Here is a 20,025-nt window from a genome sequence, read left to right as displayed (position 1 = left end):
CCGCACCTCTCCTGCCTGCGCTTCCGGGACCCGTCTCGAGCGAGTGCGCCTGCGCGCCGGACACTGCGCGCGCCTCCTTGCTGTCCTCGCACCGGCCGGCGGTCGGACAGTTCCTGCCGCTCTTCCCTCCCGGCTTCTCGGTTAGGCAGCGCTCCGGCGTGCGGCATGTCCCGGCGGCGGCACAGCGACGAGAACGACGGTGAGTGCCATCGGCCCTGCCGCCGAGGCCGCGCCCAGGCGGGAGCCGAGGTCCCGGGGGCTCGAGGGAAGGGATGGGAAGCCCTCCCCCACCCCATCCCGGGAGCGTTCGGGGAGCCACGGAGTGAAGGAGGGTGGCACACCGGGAGTGTGGCCAGGCGACTTCTGGAAAGCCCTCGCTTCCCCCCACCCCAAATCCTTTAGTCGTCGGCCTGGTGGATCTCTCTAGTCTCTAAGGACTCTTCAGGATTTGGTTCTTAGAACCGTCCAGTAGAGAAGTATACCTGGGTCTGTGCGGCCGTCTCTTACGCACAGTGACAGGGACCACTAGTCTCAGTGGCTCGTTTTGACCCTCAAACTGCACCTGTAAAGGGCCCTCAGAAGGGAAAGAACAAAGCGGTGAGTGGAAGATCTGACGAATTGCAGTCTGAGCTCTGCTGTACCGGTCATGCGTTGGTCTGCCTTCTTTCAAACTGCAGGAAAAGAAATCTGTGTCTTATCCATACTCACGAGGTCACTAATAAACAGATGCACGTTGTTACGTTAGATTTTGAACTGACTGCAAGCGCAGCGCATTTCCCTCGTGAAAGAGGAGTACTGGAAAACACACTGGAGAGCTCTTAGAGGTGTAGATCAGGGGTTCTCTATTCCATTTGGATCGTTGCGCTCCTAGGGATCATGATATTGCCACCATAAAAGCCAAGGATAATTTTGCTAGTTAAAAACAGGAAAAAGGTGCTTACCTTACAGAAATCAGCGGAGAACACACATCCACCAGGAAAGAAACTAAGTAATTCTGTTATATTACAGTGTAGCGCTATTTAAAAAGTGTGTGGTGTATTGGTTAAGAGGCCAAATCAGAGGATTTAAGTTCAAAGCTAGACCCTGCCATTACTTCATGATCTTGCCCAGGTTTTATCGCTTCTGTAAACCTTAGTCTGTAATATAGAAGTATATTACATACCTCTTCTCAGTTTGTGAGGGTTAAATGAGGTAATACATGTGACATATCTCATGATGATATTTACTTATCATCGGTTAATGCTTAAGAGGTGATAACCTTTCGCAGGTGTCAATGATGTAAGAAAAAATATGGAAGAAAAATTTTAATTAATTTTCTTCACTAACATTTTCCTCACCTTGAATCTTGGGACTTTTAGGAATATGAGCAGAATCACATGTGTTTAGTTTCATTTGAAAAATAGTTTTTTAATGTGGTTTTTTTTTTTTTTTTTTTTTGAAAGAGAGGGACAGAGCACGAGCGGGGGAGGGGCAGAGAGAGAATGAGACACAGAATCAGAAGCAGGCTCCAGGCTCCGAGCCATCAGTACAGAGCCTGACTTGGGGCTCAAACTTAGGAGCCTTGAGATCATGACCTGAGCGAAGTCAGACGATTATTTGAGCCATCCAGACGCGCCTCATGTTTTGAGTTTTAACAACGAAACATCAGATTTCTGCTAGAGAATAGCTTGAGAGGATATTCTAATCCGGCCTTATCTGACACCTAAGGGTCCAGAGCTTTAGTATAATAAACACGGAGACACAGCCTGCAGTGGCTTGACGCCAGTGAAAGCAAGTCCGGGGCTGTCATCAGGACACAGGTATTACTCCGCTGCGTGCCTAGATTTTTTTGTCGTTGTTTAATACATGAGGCTTTTTGCATAACATACATACTGGGCACAGAAAATACAGCTTCCCTATGCTTGGAATTCGATTAATCAAAAACTAATGCTTGAAATGATCGCTTGGGATTCAGGGAACTTTCAAGTCTTTTAAAGTTCTTCCCTCTTTCTTTGCTTTTCTCATACTTTCTTTTCTCCACTCTTCTCGCTTCTAGGGCACCTTAAAGGGAGAGAAAATGTTTCCAGAGGGCAACCTGGAGAATTGAATGTGAATATGTACAAAAACAACTTTTGCTTTTGTTATTGTGATGGTAGCAAACTTTTCTTGGGAGTTAGTTTCTTTTAATACCAGATGGCCAGTAAATCATGGTCCGTTCGGGTCTTGAAGCAGGAACCTTAGAATAAATAATAGAAAGAAGTAACATGAGTTAATTAAACTTTATTCTGGTGAATAATTTAGTAGTAGGGGCAGTTCATAGTTCCTCTTGGATACTATACCGAATCTGAAACTTTTATGAATTGCCACAACTTGGGTAATGATCAACTAGGGTTTACCCTAAACAGTGATCTGAATTTTTTAGTTAAGCTTCTACTGATTTTTTTAAAGATCTGAAATAGTAGATGCCTAAATGTTTGAGACTATTTTAAAATAGGCTGAATTAGGGGCGCCTGGGTGGCGCAGTCGGTTAAGCGTCCGACTTCAGCCAGGTCACGATCTCGCGGTCCGTGAGTTCGAGCCCCGCGTCGGGCTCTGGGCTGATGGCTCGGAGCCTGGAGCCTGTTTCCGATTCTGTGTCTCCCTCTCTCTCTGCTCCTCCCCCGTTCATGCTCTGTCTCTCTCTGTCCCAAAAATAAATTAAAAAAAAAAAAAAGTTGAAAAAAAAAAAATTTAAAAAAAAAAATAATAAAATAGGCTGAATTATAATAGTCCTGATTAAGTAGATATATCAGCATTTCTGGATTGTTGTCAGCTCTTATCAGTCACTGGCTGCCATGACTTTCCATGTGCTTGACGAGATACGATCGTTTATTCAACAAAAATTACCAGTGCCAAGCACTGTCCTAACTACTGGCATGCAGTAGTGGACAACATGAAGATGAAGCCTCATTTTCCAGACAGAACACAGTCAAATAAAATAGAATGTGTCAAATGGTGTGAAGTGCTACAGAGAAAAGTAAAAGCAGGAAAAGGGGGTAGAGACTGTTGTTGAGGTGGAGTTGCTGTTTATGTAGGTTGATCAGGTAAGGCCTCACTGAGAATGGCATCTGATCTGAAGACTTGCAGGAAGTAAGGGAGCAAACCAGATGGCTGTATGGGGAACCATGAGTGCAGAGGACTTAAGGCTGGACCATTCCTGTCATGTTCACAGAAAGCAAGGAGGCCAGTGGTGCTGGAGCAGAGTTGGAGGAGTGAGGAGGGGCTGAGGGGGAGTTGTAGGAGCTAAGATAAGAGGTAGCAGAGGATCAGCTCATAAAGGGCAGTTTTAAAATTGTATCTCTTTGTTGAGGCTGGAGTGTCCAGGATCCAGGGAAACAAGTTAGGAGACTATACCAGTGAAGTTCAGCTGGAGTTCAGTTTATAAAGAAGGAAAGGGAAGTCCTAAATGGGAAATTAGTGTGTGTGGATACTGGTCCACTGCTAAATCTAACCCATTTCTTAGAATCTCCAAGAATGTCTCTGGAGCTTTGCAGTTATTACAGGATATGCATACAATAGCTGTTGAGTACGTTGTTTATTTTGTTATTCTAAGAAAGTATTTATATTATCCATAATCTTTGCCAAAAACCCATATTAACTCCCTTTTCAGCTACTTAGAATTAGGTCCTTGTCTTTTAGACCGTGACTGCTTTTTTAACTTCACTACAGAAAAAAAATATAATTAAAAGTGAAGGGATTTGTTACTCCAAGGAAGAGTGTAGTTTGTATACAGGCTGGTGATCACCTCTGCTTTAAAGCTGCAAGATCAAGGTACTCTACTTTTTTCCCTTTTACCTTGTTGGTTTTGCTACTTTACTTTCTCTTTTACAGGTAGGTCTTTGTTTTCCTGCTTGTGGTTTTTATAGTAAGTAAAGATACAAGATATAGTACAGTGTATCCTTATAAAGTTAGGATCACCTTACAGGGAAAAAAATTACCGGTGTATGAAGATCCTGTCAAATGGGTTTTGTTTTTTTTTTAATTTTATTTTTTTTAATGTGTGTTTATTTTTTCTGAAGGAGAGAGACAGAGTGTGAGCCTGGGAGGGGCAGAGAGAAAGGGAGACGCAGAATCTGAAATGGGCTGTAGGCTCTGAGCTGTCAGCACAGAGCCCAATGCAGGGCTCAAACTCAGGATCCCTGAGATCATAACCTGAGCTGAAGTCGGATGCTTTACTGACTGAGCCACCACCCAGGCGCCCCTCAAATGGGTTTTAATAAAGATCTGCGTCTTTCTTCTATACTAGCCAAGACTGTCAGAGTGAAGTGGCAATATGTAACTTGAATCTATATTGTAAAACTTCTACATAGTTACACTTAATATAAACTCTATTCTTGCTTTGGGAGCTACCATGGATATGTTTTCTTGGGGGTATATGAGAACATTCAGTTAATTCCTCAAATTTTATCCTTAATGAGGGTGCTTTATTCTGTGTACCCAAGTTATCCTCTGAGTTCAATATCCTGGTACTGTCCATGAGTTCAGATGTGTCTATAGTTTTACCACCCCCCACCTTCATATCCTCACATATCTCAGGTGAGAGTGGGGCATATCTTCTTAATATGTTCTGCCTCTTCCCATTCTCTAAACAAAACTTGTCCTTTGATATAGTCAAATGGGAAGAGAGAAAATAGGAGTTGCAGTTCAGGGAGGACTGTGTACTTGTATTTTCTTTTTTTTAATTTTTTTTAACGTTTATTTATTTTTGAGACAGAGAGAGACAGAGCATGAACGGGGGAGGGGCAGAGAGAGGGGGAGACACAGAATCGGAAGCAGGCTCCAGGCTCCGAGCCATCAGCCCAGAGCCCGACGCGGGGCTCGAACTCACGGACCGCGAGATCGTGACCTGAGCTGAAGTCGGCCGCTTAACCGACTGAGCCACCCAGGCGCCCCTGTACTTGTATTTTCTAGTTTGTCTTCAGAAATCCTGCCTTCTCTCCCTACAGCATTATTTTCTCCTTTTCTACATTACCAGAGGGTCTGGGAATGTTGCTTTAAAGACGGGGGTATGATTCCAAATTAATTTGGGAACGAGCTAGCTGGGTAGTTAATTTAGGGAGGATGTGGAAGGTGGGATGTGAGATAAAGGGTTGGCAGAGTAGATGGGCTAGAAGGAAGCGAACGGTAGTTAAAAGTTTTAAAAAACAATCATAAAAACCAAAAAAACTGCTCTTATTTGGCTAGTTTTTTAGCATCTGCATTTTCCCAACCTTACCAGAAATCTGGTTCTGAAGAACGGCCATTAGTATATTCTACTTTCTAGAACAGAGTTGCTCAACATCAGCACTATTGACGTTTCAGGCTGGATTATTCTTTGTTGTTGGGAGTTGTCCTGTGCAATGTAATATGTTTAGCAGAATCCCTGGCTTCTACCCACTGGATGCCAGTAGCACTCCCCCAGTTGTGACAACTAAAAATGTCTCCAGAGATTTCCACGTGGCCCCTAGCGGGGACAAAATCTCACCCAATTAAGAACCACTGCTCTAGAAGAAGGCTATTTTAGCATCCTGGCTGACAGCTTATATAAACATTGCATTGAAAATGCAGTTTTTTCAGTGAATAAATCCTGGAAACAGAAGACCTTTTTGTGAAAGTTGGTGGTGGAAGCTTTATAGATCCTATGCATACTTGAGAATCGAGGTCACTGATTCCACTGTATCACACATGTCCACTTTACATGAGCAGATATCTCTGGATATCTCAGCTGTCACATTGCATGCGTGTTACTTTTTTTTTATGGCATTATCCTCTCAAAACTATGTTCATTTGTTATTTAAGCCAGATCATAATGATAACTAAGAAGTCGGGGGGTCAAAGCACATAGTGCTTTATACCCTGTGGCCTTTTATAATATTTCCATCAGGTCCTATCTGGATAGTAATAGATTGGTTTTGTGCACCTTGAGTTCAGGTGGCGCCTGAAGATCATTTCAGTCATTGGAGAGACTTTTAACACCAAGCTTAGAGTAGTCAGGTACTGTGTTTTATGACAATCACTATATATTTCAAGCCAGATGTTACAATGGCAAGTAAGTGATTATGAGTTCTGTAAAAATGGCTCAGTTTTGGCTCTACAAGTCTGGAGAAGATTGAAGTTATATTTAACTTACTCCTGGTAACCCTATATCCAGATTTCCATTATTAATGCAGATCCCCAGCACTGTTACAGACCATTGCTTCCTTGTCCACATGCTGCCCTGATAATCTAATTGGTGGAAGTCAAAATTGAATTACGTTGGGAGACTGGCCAACGTTGTGCTTACCAACAACAACATGTTCTGTATTTAACACTATTCACTTCAAACTTTTAAGCCGTAGATTATTCCACAAAAGGATACAAGGTATGCATATTAAGGTTTTAAGCAAAATGGTAAGAGATGTTTAACAGTAACAGTCTGAAAAATAGTCCAATGCCTAAGATTGATTTGTAGTTTGTTCAGCCTGAATTCTTCAGCAACCAAAAGGACACCTAGATGATTGGTAACGATTTCAATGTGGTAGATCTTTTTTTTTTTTTTTTTTTTTTTTTAATTTTTTTTTTTTCAACGTTTATTTATTTTTGGGACAGAGAGAGACAGAGCATGAATGGGGGAGGGACAGAGAGAGAGGGAGACACAGAATCTGAAACAGGCTCCAGGCTCTGAGCCATCAGCCCAGAGCCTGACGCGGGGCTCGAACTCACGTACCGTGAGATCGTGACCTGGCTGAAGTCGGACGCTTAACCGACTGCGCCACCCAGGCGCCCCTCTTTTTTTTTTTTTTTAAAGATTCTGTGAATGATAACCAGTTTTTGAACATAATAGAACAGTAGTTAAAAGTAGGAAATCATAAAACATATACTTTCCCCCACCAGTTATTTGATACAGTGCTCAGGACTTTTCTTTGAGTATGTGTCTGCTGATTGTAATTCCCATTATTTGGGACTATACCCTAATGCTACATGTTCTACAGAACCAAAGCTATTATTAATTACAGAGTTGAAAGCTCAAACACTTGTAAAACTAGTGAGGAATCCTAATGTCTTATGCTCCCTTTCCTATGTTTTGACATTTTCCTTTTTTAACCTGGTTTTCATTATTAGAATAATGAGTACTACTGGCACTAAGAGGCTTTAGGACCAAGCAACTGAAAATCAGTGAACAGTTCAGTTTAAAGAATGGGAGTAGCAGTACCTGAGTGGTCCAGAGAGTATTCTAACTACTGGTGGTTAGGATGTTGTAGGCACTGCTCCTGCCTATCACAGAAGTGCACAGGGCTGCTGCATTGCACAGCTCCATGGGGCACTGTTCACACAAAAGTGAACATAACTAATGCCTCTTGCAGTTATTATAGTGTCCCTGGGTATGGAGGTCTTTGGTGGTGGGTCAGTTAAGATCTTGTCCTGTGTGTAAAAAGTAGGGTTTCTGGCAGGAGAGAGATTAGAGCATTAAAAAAGTTAAATTAAATTTGTGATACCGGACTCATCACGTCATGTTAATTTTTTTACATTGTTGAAACAGGGGGACAGCCTCACAAAAGGAGAAAGACCTCTGATGCAAATGAAACTGAAGATCATTTGGAATCTTTAATATGCAAAGTAGGAGAAAAGGTATGTGCAACATAGGCACAGACTGTGAGGGGCTTATGGTTGTAGTTGACTTTGTTCGACTGATTTCTGCAGCTGAAACTTGGTGATCTTAGTTTTAGGCAATCTATATCCCAAAGTAAATATATTAAAACCCTTGGGGTACAGATAATTGATAGTTCAATGTAATTTTCATAGAATATGAATCTTGGAAGAGACCTTAAGGAAAAATCCTTTCAATTTATAAATGAAGAACCAAACAAGTCCTGGTTACTTGAGGTAATTTGCTGAGAGGCATATGTTAAGTGAATCAGTTACAGAGATAAAAGAGAACCGATAATGTCCTCACATTTCTAATTCTGCTACCTTAGACTGCTTGCTTTTAAATTTTCATTCATTCTCTTTTTATGGATTTCTAAGAACAGTAACTACCCCAATTGATTTATAGTAAACCTGTCATAGTGCCTTTTACAGATAAGACTTTAACTTTTATTATGATCACTCAGAAAATTTTAACTAATTGCCGAGTATTTAACAGATATTTAATATGCTGTCCTCTACAGAGTGCCTGCTCTCTGGAGAGCAACCTAGAAGGCTTGGCAGGTGTTTTAGAAGCTGATCTTCCTAACTACAAGAGCAAGATCTTAAGGCTTCTTTGTACAGTGTATGTATGCAAAAGATTTGTGAGTCCAGGTGATAATGTATTATCTACTCTTAAATGCTTTGGGAGTGTTCAGAAGATGTGTTTATATTCCATGTATTTCATTAGCTTTCCTTCTAATGGGAAACTTATACAAATGGAATGACCTTTGGTGAACCTTAGCGATAAAAAGGACAAAATTGAGCATTTTCCTTAACATTTTGTTTCTTGGAACCTTATTATCATTTGAGTTGACTGTTTTCACATTCAGAGATTTTCTTTTAAGCATGTACACTTAAATATATACAATATATAGAGTTTGATTTATATATTAAAGTGGTAGTACTAAACAAATTTGGGAACTGGTCACTTGAGTGATAGTCCTTTTCAGAAGACTGGAGAAGTTTTGAAGCTATTAATGGACATACTCTTTCTTCGACTTAGGTTTGCTAGAACAAATATTATTTAATCTGTGAGTAAATTAAAATGGGAAAAGTGTTATATAGAATCATGAAACAGTCTCTCCCAGTGATGGAATTAATCCAGACTTTCTCATCTCTCAGATGGACCTTGATCACTATGAATTATATGCTCTGCAAAGAAGTAGTTATGACTTTTGGATAAAAGGGGTCTTTGTACTGTACATGAAGTTATAAATCATGAGGTATTTTTAAATTTCACATATGAAGGTGACTTGTAAGTTACTATTTCAAATATTCTAATTAAATAATGCTACAGCTCATTTTTGAAATTTAAAAATGTACACGCAAATCAAAGTTACCAGTGGATTTCATTTTAACCTCACAAAGTACAAATAATTTGGGTTATAGTTTTTAAAAGAAATCCAGTTTATATTCAGGAAGACCTGTCCTTAGACTAAGAAATGACTAAGACAAATTAAAGTGCCTTCTGTTTTGGAAGCATTTTTTAGAATGGAGTAGATTTATGTTTAAACTGTGATGGAAACCATGGTTTTGGGGGTGGCGAGGAAGGTTACTATCAGTGCAAGTGTTTTTTGTTTTTTGTTTTTTGTTTTAATCTAAATTGTCCCTTACACTCTGCTAGGTGCGTTGGGAAAACACAAACTGTGTATGAGAATTTGATCATGAGCTCCTTCCTGTTTTTCTTTTTTGAGATAATTTTAAAGGCTACCTAAATTAGGAAGCAACATTTGCTTTCTCCAAAGGTTTTTTACTGTAATCCTCTTCCTTGCTTTTCAAATAACTGTAATGAAAATTAGCACACTTGGAGTAAGCAATCTGGGTTGTAAAGAAATTTTACTGTGTCCAAGTACCATGTTAACATTCAGCAATTTAACTGACAGGAACATAGCTGAAAGTGGTGTTAGTTCTGAATATTTTCTAAGCAACTAGAATAGTGTTTCTGGAAGTAGAATTTTGGTCCTGTGACATTTGGTTAGCTAAGTTTAGAAATAGTGAGTGTTTCATCTCCCCCTTAATGCTTCTGCGTTAAAGAAACTTGCTTCACCCAGCATTCACCAGATGTTTTACCATGGAAACATTTTCTGTAGGATTGCTTTTAGAGTCCACTAAATACATTGGAAGATAAACTGGTCTAGCATTAGTTACATTTATATTAGTTTGGTAAGTTTATAATTAAAATGTTTTACTTTCTTACATCTTGGATTAACAAACCAGAGTTGAAATGAAAAATTGCAGGCATCATGTCTGCAACTCCTCTCAATATTTATGCCTTTTCTGAAGTAGTTTTAAAAACACAGCTCAAAGTTAATAAAATGATAAAAAATTTGCATAATGTGGAATTGAGCACCGTAACATAATGCTGTCGTTTTGGGGTTTTCTTGTTCTACTGGGTTCTCAAATCAGTGCACGTCTGTTACCTGAGAAGCTGACAATTTATACAACATTAGTTGGACTGCTGAATGCCAGGAATTACAACTTCGGTGGAGAGTTTGTAGAAGCTATGATTCGTCAACTTAAAGAATCATTGAAAGCAAACAATTACAATGAAGCTGTATATCTGGTAAGTTACTTTTTTAGTATATTACGACTTAGTGTTGGGATGGAGGGAGGAGGTGAGCTACAAGCAAGGAATTTATCCTTTCTCCTGAAATACAGTTCCTGCTCACCACAGTAGCTGCTCTTGTGAAACCATTCTCACTAAAGGTACCATAGAGCTCGTTACCAAGTCGGGTGACTTCTTTTCACTCTGAATCCTGGTTAACATTCCTGTAAGCTTGTGCTGCTTTACGCTCCTTTCTTGTCTGGGTTTCTGCACCACCTCCTGCCGCTACCTACTGTCTATACCTCTGTCTCCTTCTACTGGGTCATCTTCCTTTATGTTTTACATTTTGTGTTTCTCGGGATTCTGTCCTCATTTCACTTTTTTTTTTTTTCTTTAACGTTTATTTATTTTTGAGACAGAGACAGAGTATGAACAGGGGAGGGTCAGAGAGAGAGGGAGACACAGAATCTGAAACAGGCTCCAGGCTCTGAGCTGTCAGCACAGAGCCTGATGCGGGGCTCGAACTCACGGACCGTAAGATCATGACCTGAGCCGAAGTTGGATGCTTAACCGACTGAGCCACCCAGGCACCCCTTCACTTTTCTTTAAACACACCTCTTGAAGCATTCTCATTCTCTTTTATAGCTTTGTAAACCATGTTTATTTTGGTGACACCACCCTCTTCCTGACAAGTTGGTGATCTGTATGTCCTGCTTCAGCCTTTCTTTTGAGCTCTGGCTTCATGTTCCAAATACTACCTGGATAGCCCTGAGGTATCTTGCCTGGAAGTGCCTAAATTAATGCATCATTCTGTCTTCAGCCCACGCACAGTGTCTGCTGTCTACTGCATATAATGCATCTAGGGATGAGCATTAATCTTGGTCTTCCCTTTGCCCCCTCATCCTGTAAGCAGCCCCCAAGTCCCATCATTTCTGCCTCCTAAATTTTTGTCTCATCTGTCCCTTTTCCTTTATCTGTAGGGCATCTGGCATAGTTCACGCCTTCCTTCTCATACCATTTTTTTTTCTTTTTTTTTTTTTAAGTCAGCTCTATGCCCAGCGCAGGGCTTGAGCTCATGATTCTAAGATCCAAAGTCTCATGCCTTACCAACTGAGCCAGCCAGGCACCCTCTTCCTCTTCATGTCTTAAAACAGCCTCTTAACTGATCCTTTTGAAGTTAGATTCTCTACCTTTTTCACTGTATCTTCAGGGTCACCAGAGTGGTCTTTCTGTAACTCTCCCTGCTTATGCTGGTTATGGATTACAAACCTCAGTTCCTTCCCATTCTCCACAGTGGAAGGTCTTAAACACCTGTGCACAATATGGTTCATTGGGTTAGGAAAAGTAAATATTTATCTTAAATGGAAATGGAATTAATAAGCTTTAATAATATGTAATACATAGATTGACAGTGGGCCAGTATATATTATATATGTCATGTGTAATATTTATATTACATATAGTTATGTTGGAAGCATGTGATCAAGTTCTTTAACTGAGTGTACACTACCAAAAAAGGTAGACACCAATCAGGCTGTGAGATTAAGTCCAGACTCCATAGCCTGACCTTTTCTGGTTACCCCAATCTGTTTCTCTATCCTTGCCTCCCATACACCCTCCAGCTATATCACAATTACTTGCAGATCACTGAATACATCTTTTTGAACCCTTCTGCCTAGAATACTCTTGTTGCTCTCCACTTGAGGTATACTTCAATCATCCATTACGGCCAAGCCTAAATGTTACCCCTTCTATGATGCTTTCCCCTCCCCCCCCCCATCACTGTTCCTAGAGCACTTTTTATTTACCTTTTAGTATAGGAGTTGTGCCTTCGGATTGACATTATGCTCGTCCCACTAGACTGTGAGCTCCCACACGACAGGGACTTTAAGAGCGCTTAGCAGTGGCACACAAAGGACACCCAACAAATATCTGTTTAGAAATTTTCATTTCTATAGTCCAGTGAAAATTTTTTCACAGAGAACAGAAAAGATTATAAGTTGAGGTAGCTATATTACAGTCTAGGTTCTTAGTGTAGCATGGAGTGGAAACCTATAAATGCACATTCCTGTCCATAATGTTTTTGCCACAAAAGCAGCCATAGACCTCATATATGAGAGTACTGTGTTCCATTCAAGTTTATTTGTGGACACTGAAATTTAATTTCATAGAAGTTGCATGAATCATAAAATATTCTTTTAGATTTTTTTTCAAGCATTTAAATAATGAAAAACTATTCTTAGTTCCAGGCTGTGCACACGAAAAAAGGACAGCAGGCTATATTTGACCTTGAGGTTTAGCTTTTCAGACATGTGGTTTCAATCATCACAAGATTGCTTATTTTGTGATTATATTACATTTACATTTAATAGAAATTGTTTTCCCTAACAGGTCCGTTTTTTATCTGATCTTGTGAATTGTCACGTCATTGCTGCCCCATCCATGGTTGCTATGTTTGAAAATTTTGTAAGTGTAACTCAGGAAGAAGATGTACCTCAGGTAAGAAAACCTGAATCTTGTCTGTATAGTACTAGGAATTTTTCACTGGTAACCCCTTAGTAATAAAAACTAAAAGATACCGGTAGGTTATCACACATTCTTAATATCTAGAAGTTAAGTCAACTGCCATAGTGATTGTTTCTCATGACATCTGTATGTTAATTTAAATGACTGTGTCTAGTAAAACTAACACAGAAATGCTCTGATTGAGCCAGGTGTGTTACCTAAGCCCTATTAAATAGCCTCTATAGGATTTCATTCAAAATGAGTACAATAAGAATGAATATTAACCAGCACATATTTTAAGTTTGCCTTTTTAAAAATTCTTCAGGTGCGGCGGGATTGGTATGTGTATGCATTTCTGTCCTCTTTGCCCTGGGTTGGAAAGGAGTTGTATGAAAAGAAAGACGCAGAGATGGACCGCATCTTTGCCAACACTGAAAGCTATCTTAAGTAAGAGCACCTCTTATAGTTCTTACTGATGTGATGTGTTGTATTTTATCTGTTAGTAATAACCATGTCAGTTCCATTTCTCAAAAGATAACCTGTAGAGTTCCCTATGGCTTTCTCTAAGTAATCTCATTCCCTTACTGTTGTAATTTACTGAGATCTCAGAATAAACAAATACGTTTGCTTACTTTGCTGGTGCAAGGGGTTTGGTAACATAGCTCCTTTTAAGCTGCTTTTGTGTATGTTGGCAAAGGCATAAAATATCTTAACATTAGTGGTTCTCAAAACTTAGTGTGTGTTAGAATCACCCATGATACTTAAATGTGCTCCAACCTAACGTTCAGACCTGCTGAATCACAATATCTGAGAGGTTTATTAGCACATACAATGTATTTATTTCATGTGAGTTAATCCTATACCAAATCCTTAAAACAGTGGCTCTTAACTTTCACCCAGCCCACATTTCTTGAGAAATAGGATACATTTCAGTTAAAAGTCTCATTCTTGGGCCCCTGGGTGGTTCAGTCAGTTAGGCATCCAACTCACAGTTCATGAGTTTAAGCCCTTCATTGGGCTGCACTCTTGACAGCATGGAGCCAACTTGGGATTCATTCTCTTTCTCTCTCCCCCTCTCCGCGCCCCCCCCCCCGCCCCTCCCCTACTCCCTTTCTCAAAATAAACTTAAAAAAAAAAAAAAAAAGGCCTCATATCCTCCTATTACCCACTTCTTCCAAGTGGATGTAAAAACTTGATTTGTCTTATTAGGTATAATACTAACAATAGGCGTTGTTCATAAATTTAGGCTTAATTACCCAGCAGCGTGATAACGGTTTTGTGTCCCCTTAAGTTTTTTCAGAATAATTTTGGCTTTTGGTTTTTTAATTTTTTGTCACATTCATTTACTTTTGAGAGAGAGGAAGAGACAGAGGCGTGAGCAGGAGAGGGGCAGAGAGAGGGAGACACAGAATCCGAAGCAAGCTCCGGGCTCTGAGCTGTCAGCACAGAGTGCCACACGGTTCTCGAACTCACCATGAGATCATGACCTGAGCCGAGTCGGACACCCAACCAACTGAGCTACCCAGGCGCCCCAGAATAATTTTAAGTTTCATTTTCTATTAATAGGTAATTGACAGTTACAAAAAAACTAAAATAAACGTAAAGATAAAAATATGCTTTGCCATTATATTAACCTTTTTTTTTTTTTTTTTTTTTTTTTTTTTTTAATTTCTGAGACAGAGACAGAGCATGAGCAGGGGAGGGACAGAGAGAGAGGGAGACACAGAATCAGAAGCAGGCTCCAGGCTCTGAGCTGTCAGCACAGAGCCCAATGCAGGACTCGAACTCACAAACCGTGAGATCATGACCTAAGCCGAAGTCGGTCGCTCAACCGATTGAGCCACCCAGGCGCCCCTATATTAACCTACTTTTAAGTGATAAATTTTTTAAATATTTTTATATTTTTGAAAGTTGTAGTGGCTTTCTTTTTAATGTAGATGTTTGCTGGGGCACCTGGCTGGCTCAGTCAGTAGAGCCTGCAACTCTTGATCTTGAGGTTGTAAGTTCAAGCTCCACATTGGGTATAGAGATTACTTTTCAAAACAATAAAATTTTTAAAATAAATAAAATATAGGTGTTTGCAAAAGAATAAAAATGAAAGAATATGAATATCCTAGCGTTTGAGTGCATGTCCTTCCCCTTTTTTATACAAATAGTAGTCCAGTCTACACACACTGCTTTCAACTTGCTTTTTTTTTTATTCCACCTGATATAACTTGGATTTGTTGCATAAAAGTGTATAGCTCTATGTCCTTCTTTTTAACAGCTGTATAATATTCCACTCTTTTAATGTACCATAATTTTTCTGGTCCCTTATTGGTAGACATTTAGGTTATTTCCAGTCTTTTGCTATTATAAATGTTTCAGTGAATATCCTTATATATGTCTGTGTGTACATGTACGAATATTTGTGGGAGGGGGTGAATTCTTAGAACTGGCTTTGCTGGGTTACAGTGCCTTAACAATTTTAATTTTGGTAGATTTAGTCAAATTGCCTTCCAAAGAGATTATACTCTTTTGTATCTCCTCTAAAAAGATTGTATCAGTTAGTCCCTCTGCCAGCAAGGTCTGAAAGTTCAATCTGCCCACATTTTGACAATTTAATTACATTATCAGAATTTTTCATATCTGCTAATCTGATAGGTAAAAGTGTTATTTTACTGCTTTAATTTGCATTTTATTAATTACAAAACAGGTGAAATCTTTTCGTGTTGCTAAAAACCTAAGTGTACATTTTCATTTTTGTCTTTAGAAGACGCCAGAAGACTCATGTGCCCATGTTACAAGTCTGGACTGCTGAGAAACCGCATCCGCAAGAAGAGGTAAATTGATTTGCGCTCTCTCATGACGCAAGCACTGTCAGCTCTGGAGTGACATATTCCGGATCATTCCACTTACATACCTTAGCTACTTTTCCACACTTCCTATCCAGGTCCAGCTCCTCATAGCCCTAGGCATATAGTGGATTTTTAAAAAGTGTTAGAATATAATCGAAGCATTTCCTCTTCTGTGGGATTCCAGATATCATAGAGTTGAGATCCTTTTTATTTAAATGATGTTTTTATTGAAAGTGTAAGTGGTAACAACCTCAGGCAGGTAGGCTTTATAAAGTAATTAAAGACAAAAAGTACTGTTCTTTGTACTATATTTAACTGCAAGCTAGCTTACTTTTGTATCCTGTATTTTAGAAGGTACTGACTTTAGGTTTATTCTAGTCAAAATGTTTTTTCCTATGACCTCCAAATATATATATTAATTATTAAAAATTAATCTGTCTTTAGTATTTAGATTGCCTGTGGGCCCAGATTCAGAAATTGAAAAAGGATCGTTGGCAGGAGCGGCACATCCTAAGACCTTATCTTGCCTTTGACAGCATCCTGTGTGAAGCCCTGCAGCACAACCTGCCTCCTTTTACACCACCGCCTCACACGGAAGATTCGGTGTACCCGATGCCAAGGGTCATCTTCAGAATGTTTGATTACACGGATGACCCCGAGGTGCGTTACCACCCGAGAGTTCCTGTCAAAGGGCCCGTGTTGCATTGTACTTGTGGTTTAATCCTGTTTGAATCATGCCTGTGATACATGTTAATCTCAAGTGGTTCGTTATCTGAGAGGACCAACAGGAGTGAAGTTAATGGCTTAACTTAGTGAATGGTTTCTCTGCGTGTGCAAGCACTTCTCCTTAGCACGTGTAAATAGTGTGAGAGTGCAGTGCGCATGTGAGTGTGGGTTCACCCACCAGACTCGCTTGAGTTTTAGTCCTGTTGTAGTCAGATCCCAGCTGTGTGGTTGTGGGTGAGTCAGTTTCCTCTCTTAGTTTCCTAATGGAATAATAATGGTATGCTCTAATAAAGTTTTAATGAGGAGTAAATTACTAACAAGTAAAATGCATAGGACAGATTGTGACACATGAGTGCTCAGTAATATTAGCTATTATTCTTAATAAGGCTGTTTTTCAAGAAAAATCCCCAGTTTTTGAGATTATCCATCTCACTCTAACCCTCACAGCTTGTCTTACTATTCATATTATGTAATTGTTTTTTCAAAAATATTATAAAATATTTTTAATTTGAAAACCCTAAAGTTTAGTATAAGCTGACTATAGTTTTTAAATATACATATTTTTTATTATGAAGTCAAATTAGCAGCCATTACACTTTAACAGTTAAAGAAAATGTATAATTTTGATATGGACCTTTGGTATCAAAATTTACATTTTAACTATCCTTTATTTTATATATTTGGGTGACTGCTTTAATAGCTAAACAGCAAGCACGGTGATCACTGGGTTGGTTTTGGCTAAAGTACCATACCGTTGCTTAGTACATTCTAGTCAACAGAGAGCAGGATTTCTCAGCCTTGGCACAATTGACATTTGGGACTGGAGAATTTTTTCTGGTGCGGGGCTGTCCTATGATCTGGAGGATGATTAGCAGCACCCCTGACCTCCACCAGCAGCATCTAGAGGGCAAATGTCAGGTGTGACAACCACAACAATCTCCAGAGATTGCCAGGTGACCCCTGAAGGCAAAATTGCCCCCATTTGAGAGCCACAGGCATAAAAACCAGTATTACCACCTGAGGTCAAACTTCAGCTTTCTTTCTCCCGTCCTCTCTTTTCTGTCTGATAAATTGTTTCTGACCAATGAAAATTTAGTATACGTGTAATCTATCTCCGAGTAGAAGATCATCAGATAATCAGTTTCATATACAAAATTATCAGCTTGCTACCCACTTTGGTATATTTCATATATAGCGAAATGCTTTTAGTCAACATTATGTGATTGAAATCTAATTTACCTTTAAGATGGCTGGAATGTTTGCGATTAGGCATTTGTTCATGCAAGGAGAACTACAACAGGACCTCAAAATTTGTTTTTCTTTTTTCCTTGTTTTTGTAATTTTCGTTTAAGAGAGAGTGTGTGTGCCAGTGGGGGCAGAGGGGCAGTGGGAGAGAGAGAGAGAGAGAGAGAGAGAGAGAGAGAGGGAGAGAAAGAAGAAGAAGAAGAAGAAGAAGAAGAAGAAGAAGAAGAAGAAGAAGAAGAAGAAGAAGAAGAAGGGAGGGGAGGGGAGGGGAGGGGAGGGGAGGGGAGGGGAGGGAGAATCTTCAGCAGGCTCCATGCTCAGTGGGGATGGAGCCTGATGCAGGGCTCAATCCCATGACCCTGGGATCATGACCTGAGCCAAAATCAAGAGTCAAGAGCTCAACTGACTGAGCCACCCAGGTGCCCCAAAATTTGTTTTTTTTTAATTGATTGTGCCTCTGTATTTATACTTAATTTATAAGTACACTTCCTTAACATTTATACTTAATTGGTATTGCCTCCCTTATATGCCCATTTTCCTTTGCCAGAAGAGCATATACCTATAAAATATTTTTTCCCCTCAAGATGAGGATTTTGTTTTGTCCTGGCCTTTGAAAAAAAAATGTTTATTTTGAAAAATTAAAAATTAATAGAGATTAAAGTAAAGGTCATTAAGAGTCTACAATAGTAAATAGTAAGTAAATAAATTCTTTGAACCTGTTTGCTATGCATATACTTTAAACAAATATCATGCAGGTAGTTTTCTAACCATTTTTTTGAACAATGTAGTATGTTTTTATATGCATGTATACCTTTTATGTCTATACAGTTTGAAATAGAATATTTCCTCTCCATATTTATTATGGAAGTTAATCCACTCATGGTTTAAAAAGTCAAACTATAGAGGCACCTGGGTGGCTCAGTTGGTTAAGTGTCTGACTTCAGTTTAGGTCATGGGTTCGAGCCCCACATCGGGCTCTGTGCTGACAGTTCTGAGCCTGGAGCCTGCTTTGGATTCTGTGTCTCCCTCTCTCTCTGCCCCTCTCCCACTTCTCTCTCTCTCTCTCTCTCTCAAAAATAAACATTGAAACATTTTTTTAAAAAGTCAAACTGTATGGAGCTAATAATACAGATTCTTTGGCTTGAGATGGGTGATGGTAGCCTGGTGTCAGGTGCTAGAAGAAACACTGCAGCTGACACTCATTGTCTTGTAGTGAACATGACAGTGAGATTTGCTGAAATAGTTTTCACACTTCTGAACTTTTAAAATCCTCAGCACCCAGTATAGTGTGTGGAACATAATAACCTCTGGAATATTTGTTGGATAAATGAAAGTAAGTATCTTTTTCTAGCTTGCAGTATATATACATTTGCTTTTCTTCTCAGGGTCCTGTAATGCCAGGGAGCCATTCAGTTGAAAGATTTGTAATAGAAGAGAATCTTCACTGCATCATTAAGTCCCACTGGAAGGAAAGGAAGACTTGGTAAGATTGTTTTCATGGTAACTTTTAGAGTGGAGAAAAAGTAGCAAGTTTGATTTGGTAAGAGCAAAATGTATATAAAGAGTGTAAGAAAATCTTCCTCTTTCTGATGCTCTGTCCTTTTAAAAAAATAAAACCAATCTCTGAGAAGACTTCTTTGCTTTCTCAAGGCCCTTCACACTCAAATAGTCATTGTCCAGATGCTTTAAGGTTCTATAGTGCTTTATAGTGATGTGCACATGATGTTGGCTTTTTTGTGTGGGTGTTTGCCAAAGGCTATGGACAAATTAACATGAATGACCAACTGGTTTTGGTGTGAATGTCATGGGAATAAATGAATATTAATAGTTTTCTAGCACTTAGATATCAGGCTTTGGAAGTTTTGTTTTAGTATTTCCTTAAGCCTTGGAAAGTTTTGGTTTAGATTGTAAGATGGAAAGGAAGATAGTGTTTTGGGAGTGATCTGCTCAGAAATTTTGTAGTAGATCCTAATATGATTTCTTAGTATTATTGGTTATACTTCTTTTTTCTTTGAAGGAGTTAAACAATTTGTGCTATATTTAAGTGAAGTACCTGAAATCTGGAGCATTTCAAAAAGATTTCTTTCCCTTGTATCCGAACACTGCTTTTGCAACTGCTTATTTGATTTTTTATGTATCTTTGTGTACTTACTAAACTTCAGTTACATTGTTTATAGTGCTGCACAGCTGGTGAGCTATCCAGGGAAGAACAAGATCCCCTTGAACTACCACATAGTTGAGGTATGCATTCCACGTGGAGCATGTGTCTAAGTTTCTGAATCTTTCTGCTGATTTTAGAGTGTAATTGAGTCTTGGCTTTTTTTTTTTTTCTTGCAACTTGTCAGACCCTGAAAATTAACACAGGAGTGAGGAAAATGCTTTTGGTTTTGGTGTTCTGTTAGCCATGTTAGTAAAGAGAAAAGAGGAGGTTGAGACCAGTAGCCAAATGGAATTTTGAGTTGCCCATAAATTATTTATATAGTATGTCTTTATTCATGGATAGTT

General features: G+C 39.3%; 1 protein-coding gene across 2 annotated transcripts in view; it reads left to right on the top strand.

Annotated features, from left to right (window-relative positions):
• The first annotated feature begins 66 nt into the window (after window positions 1-66).
• Window positions 67-20,025, top strand: part of NCBP1 (nuclear cap binding protein subunit 1) — a 38,479-nt gene continuing 18,520 nt past the window's right edge. The window contains exons 1-10 of one of the 2 annotated variants that reach the window (XM_058694830.1): window positions 67-199; window positions 7,517-7,605; window positions 8,145-8,245; window positions 10,069-10,225; window positions 12,599-12,706; window positions 13,038-13,159; window positions 15,465-15,534; window positions 15,994-16,209; window positions 18,906-19,003; window positions 19,698-19,761. In XM_058694830.1, the coding sequence (XP_058550813.1) occupies window positions 166-199; window positions 7,517-7,605; window positions 8,145-8,245; window positions 10,069-10,225; window positions 12,599-12,706; window positions 13,038-13,159; window positions 15,465-15,534; window positions 15,994-16,209; window positions 18,906-19,003; window positions 19,698-19,761 (1,059 nt within the window). In that variant the 5' untranslated portion in view covers window positions 67-165. Of the gene's footprint in view, window positions 200-7,516; window positions 7,606-8,144; window positions 8,246-10,068; window positions 10,226-12,598; window positions 12,707-13,037; window positions 13,160-15,464; window positions 15,535-15,993; window positions 16,210-18,905; window positions 19,004-19,697; window positions 19,762-20,025 lie in introns of those variants that run through there. The other variant, XM_058694831.1, reaches the window with a different exon arrangement.

Source organism: Neofelis nebulosa, chromosome 12, assembly GCF_028018385.1.
Source record: "Neofelis nebulosa isolate mNeoNeb1 chromosome 12, mNeoNeb1.pri, whole genome shotgun sequence".
Classification (NCBI taxonomy): Eukaryota; Metazoa; Chordata; class Mammalia; order Carnivora; family Felidae; genus Neofelis; species Neofelis nebulosa.
This window is presented reverse-complemented; position numbering and strand designations above follow the sequence as displayed.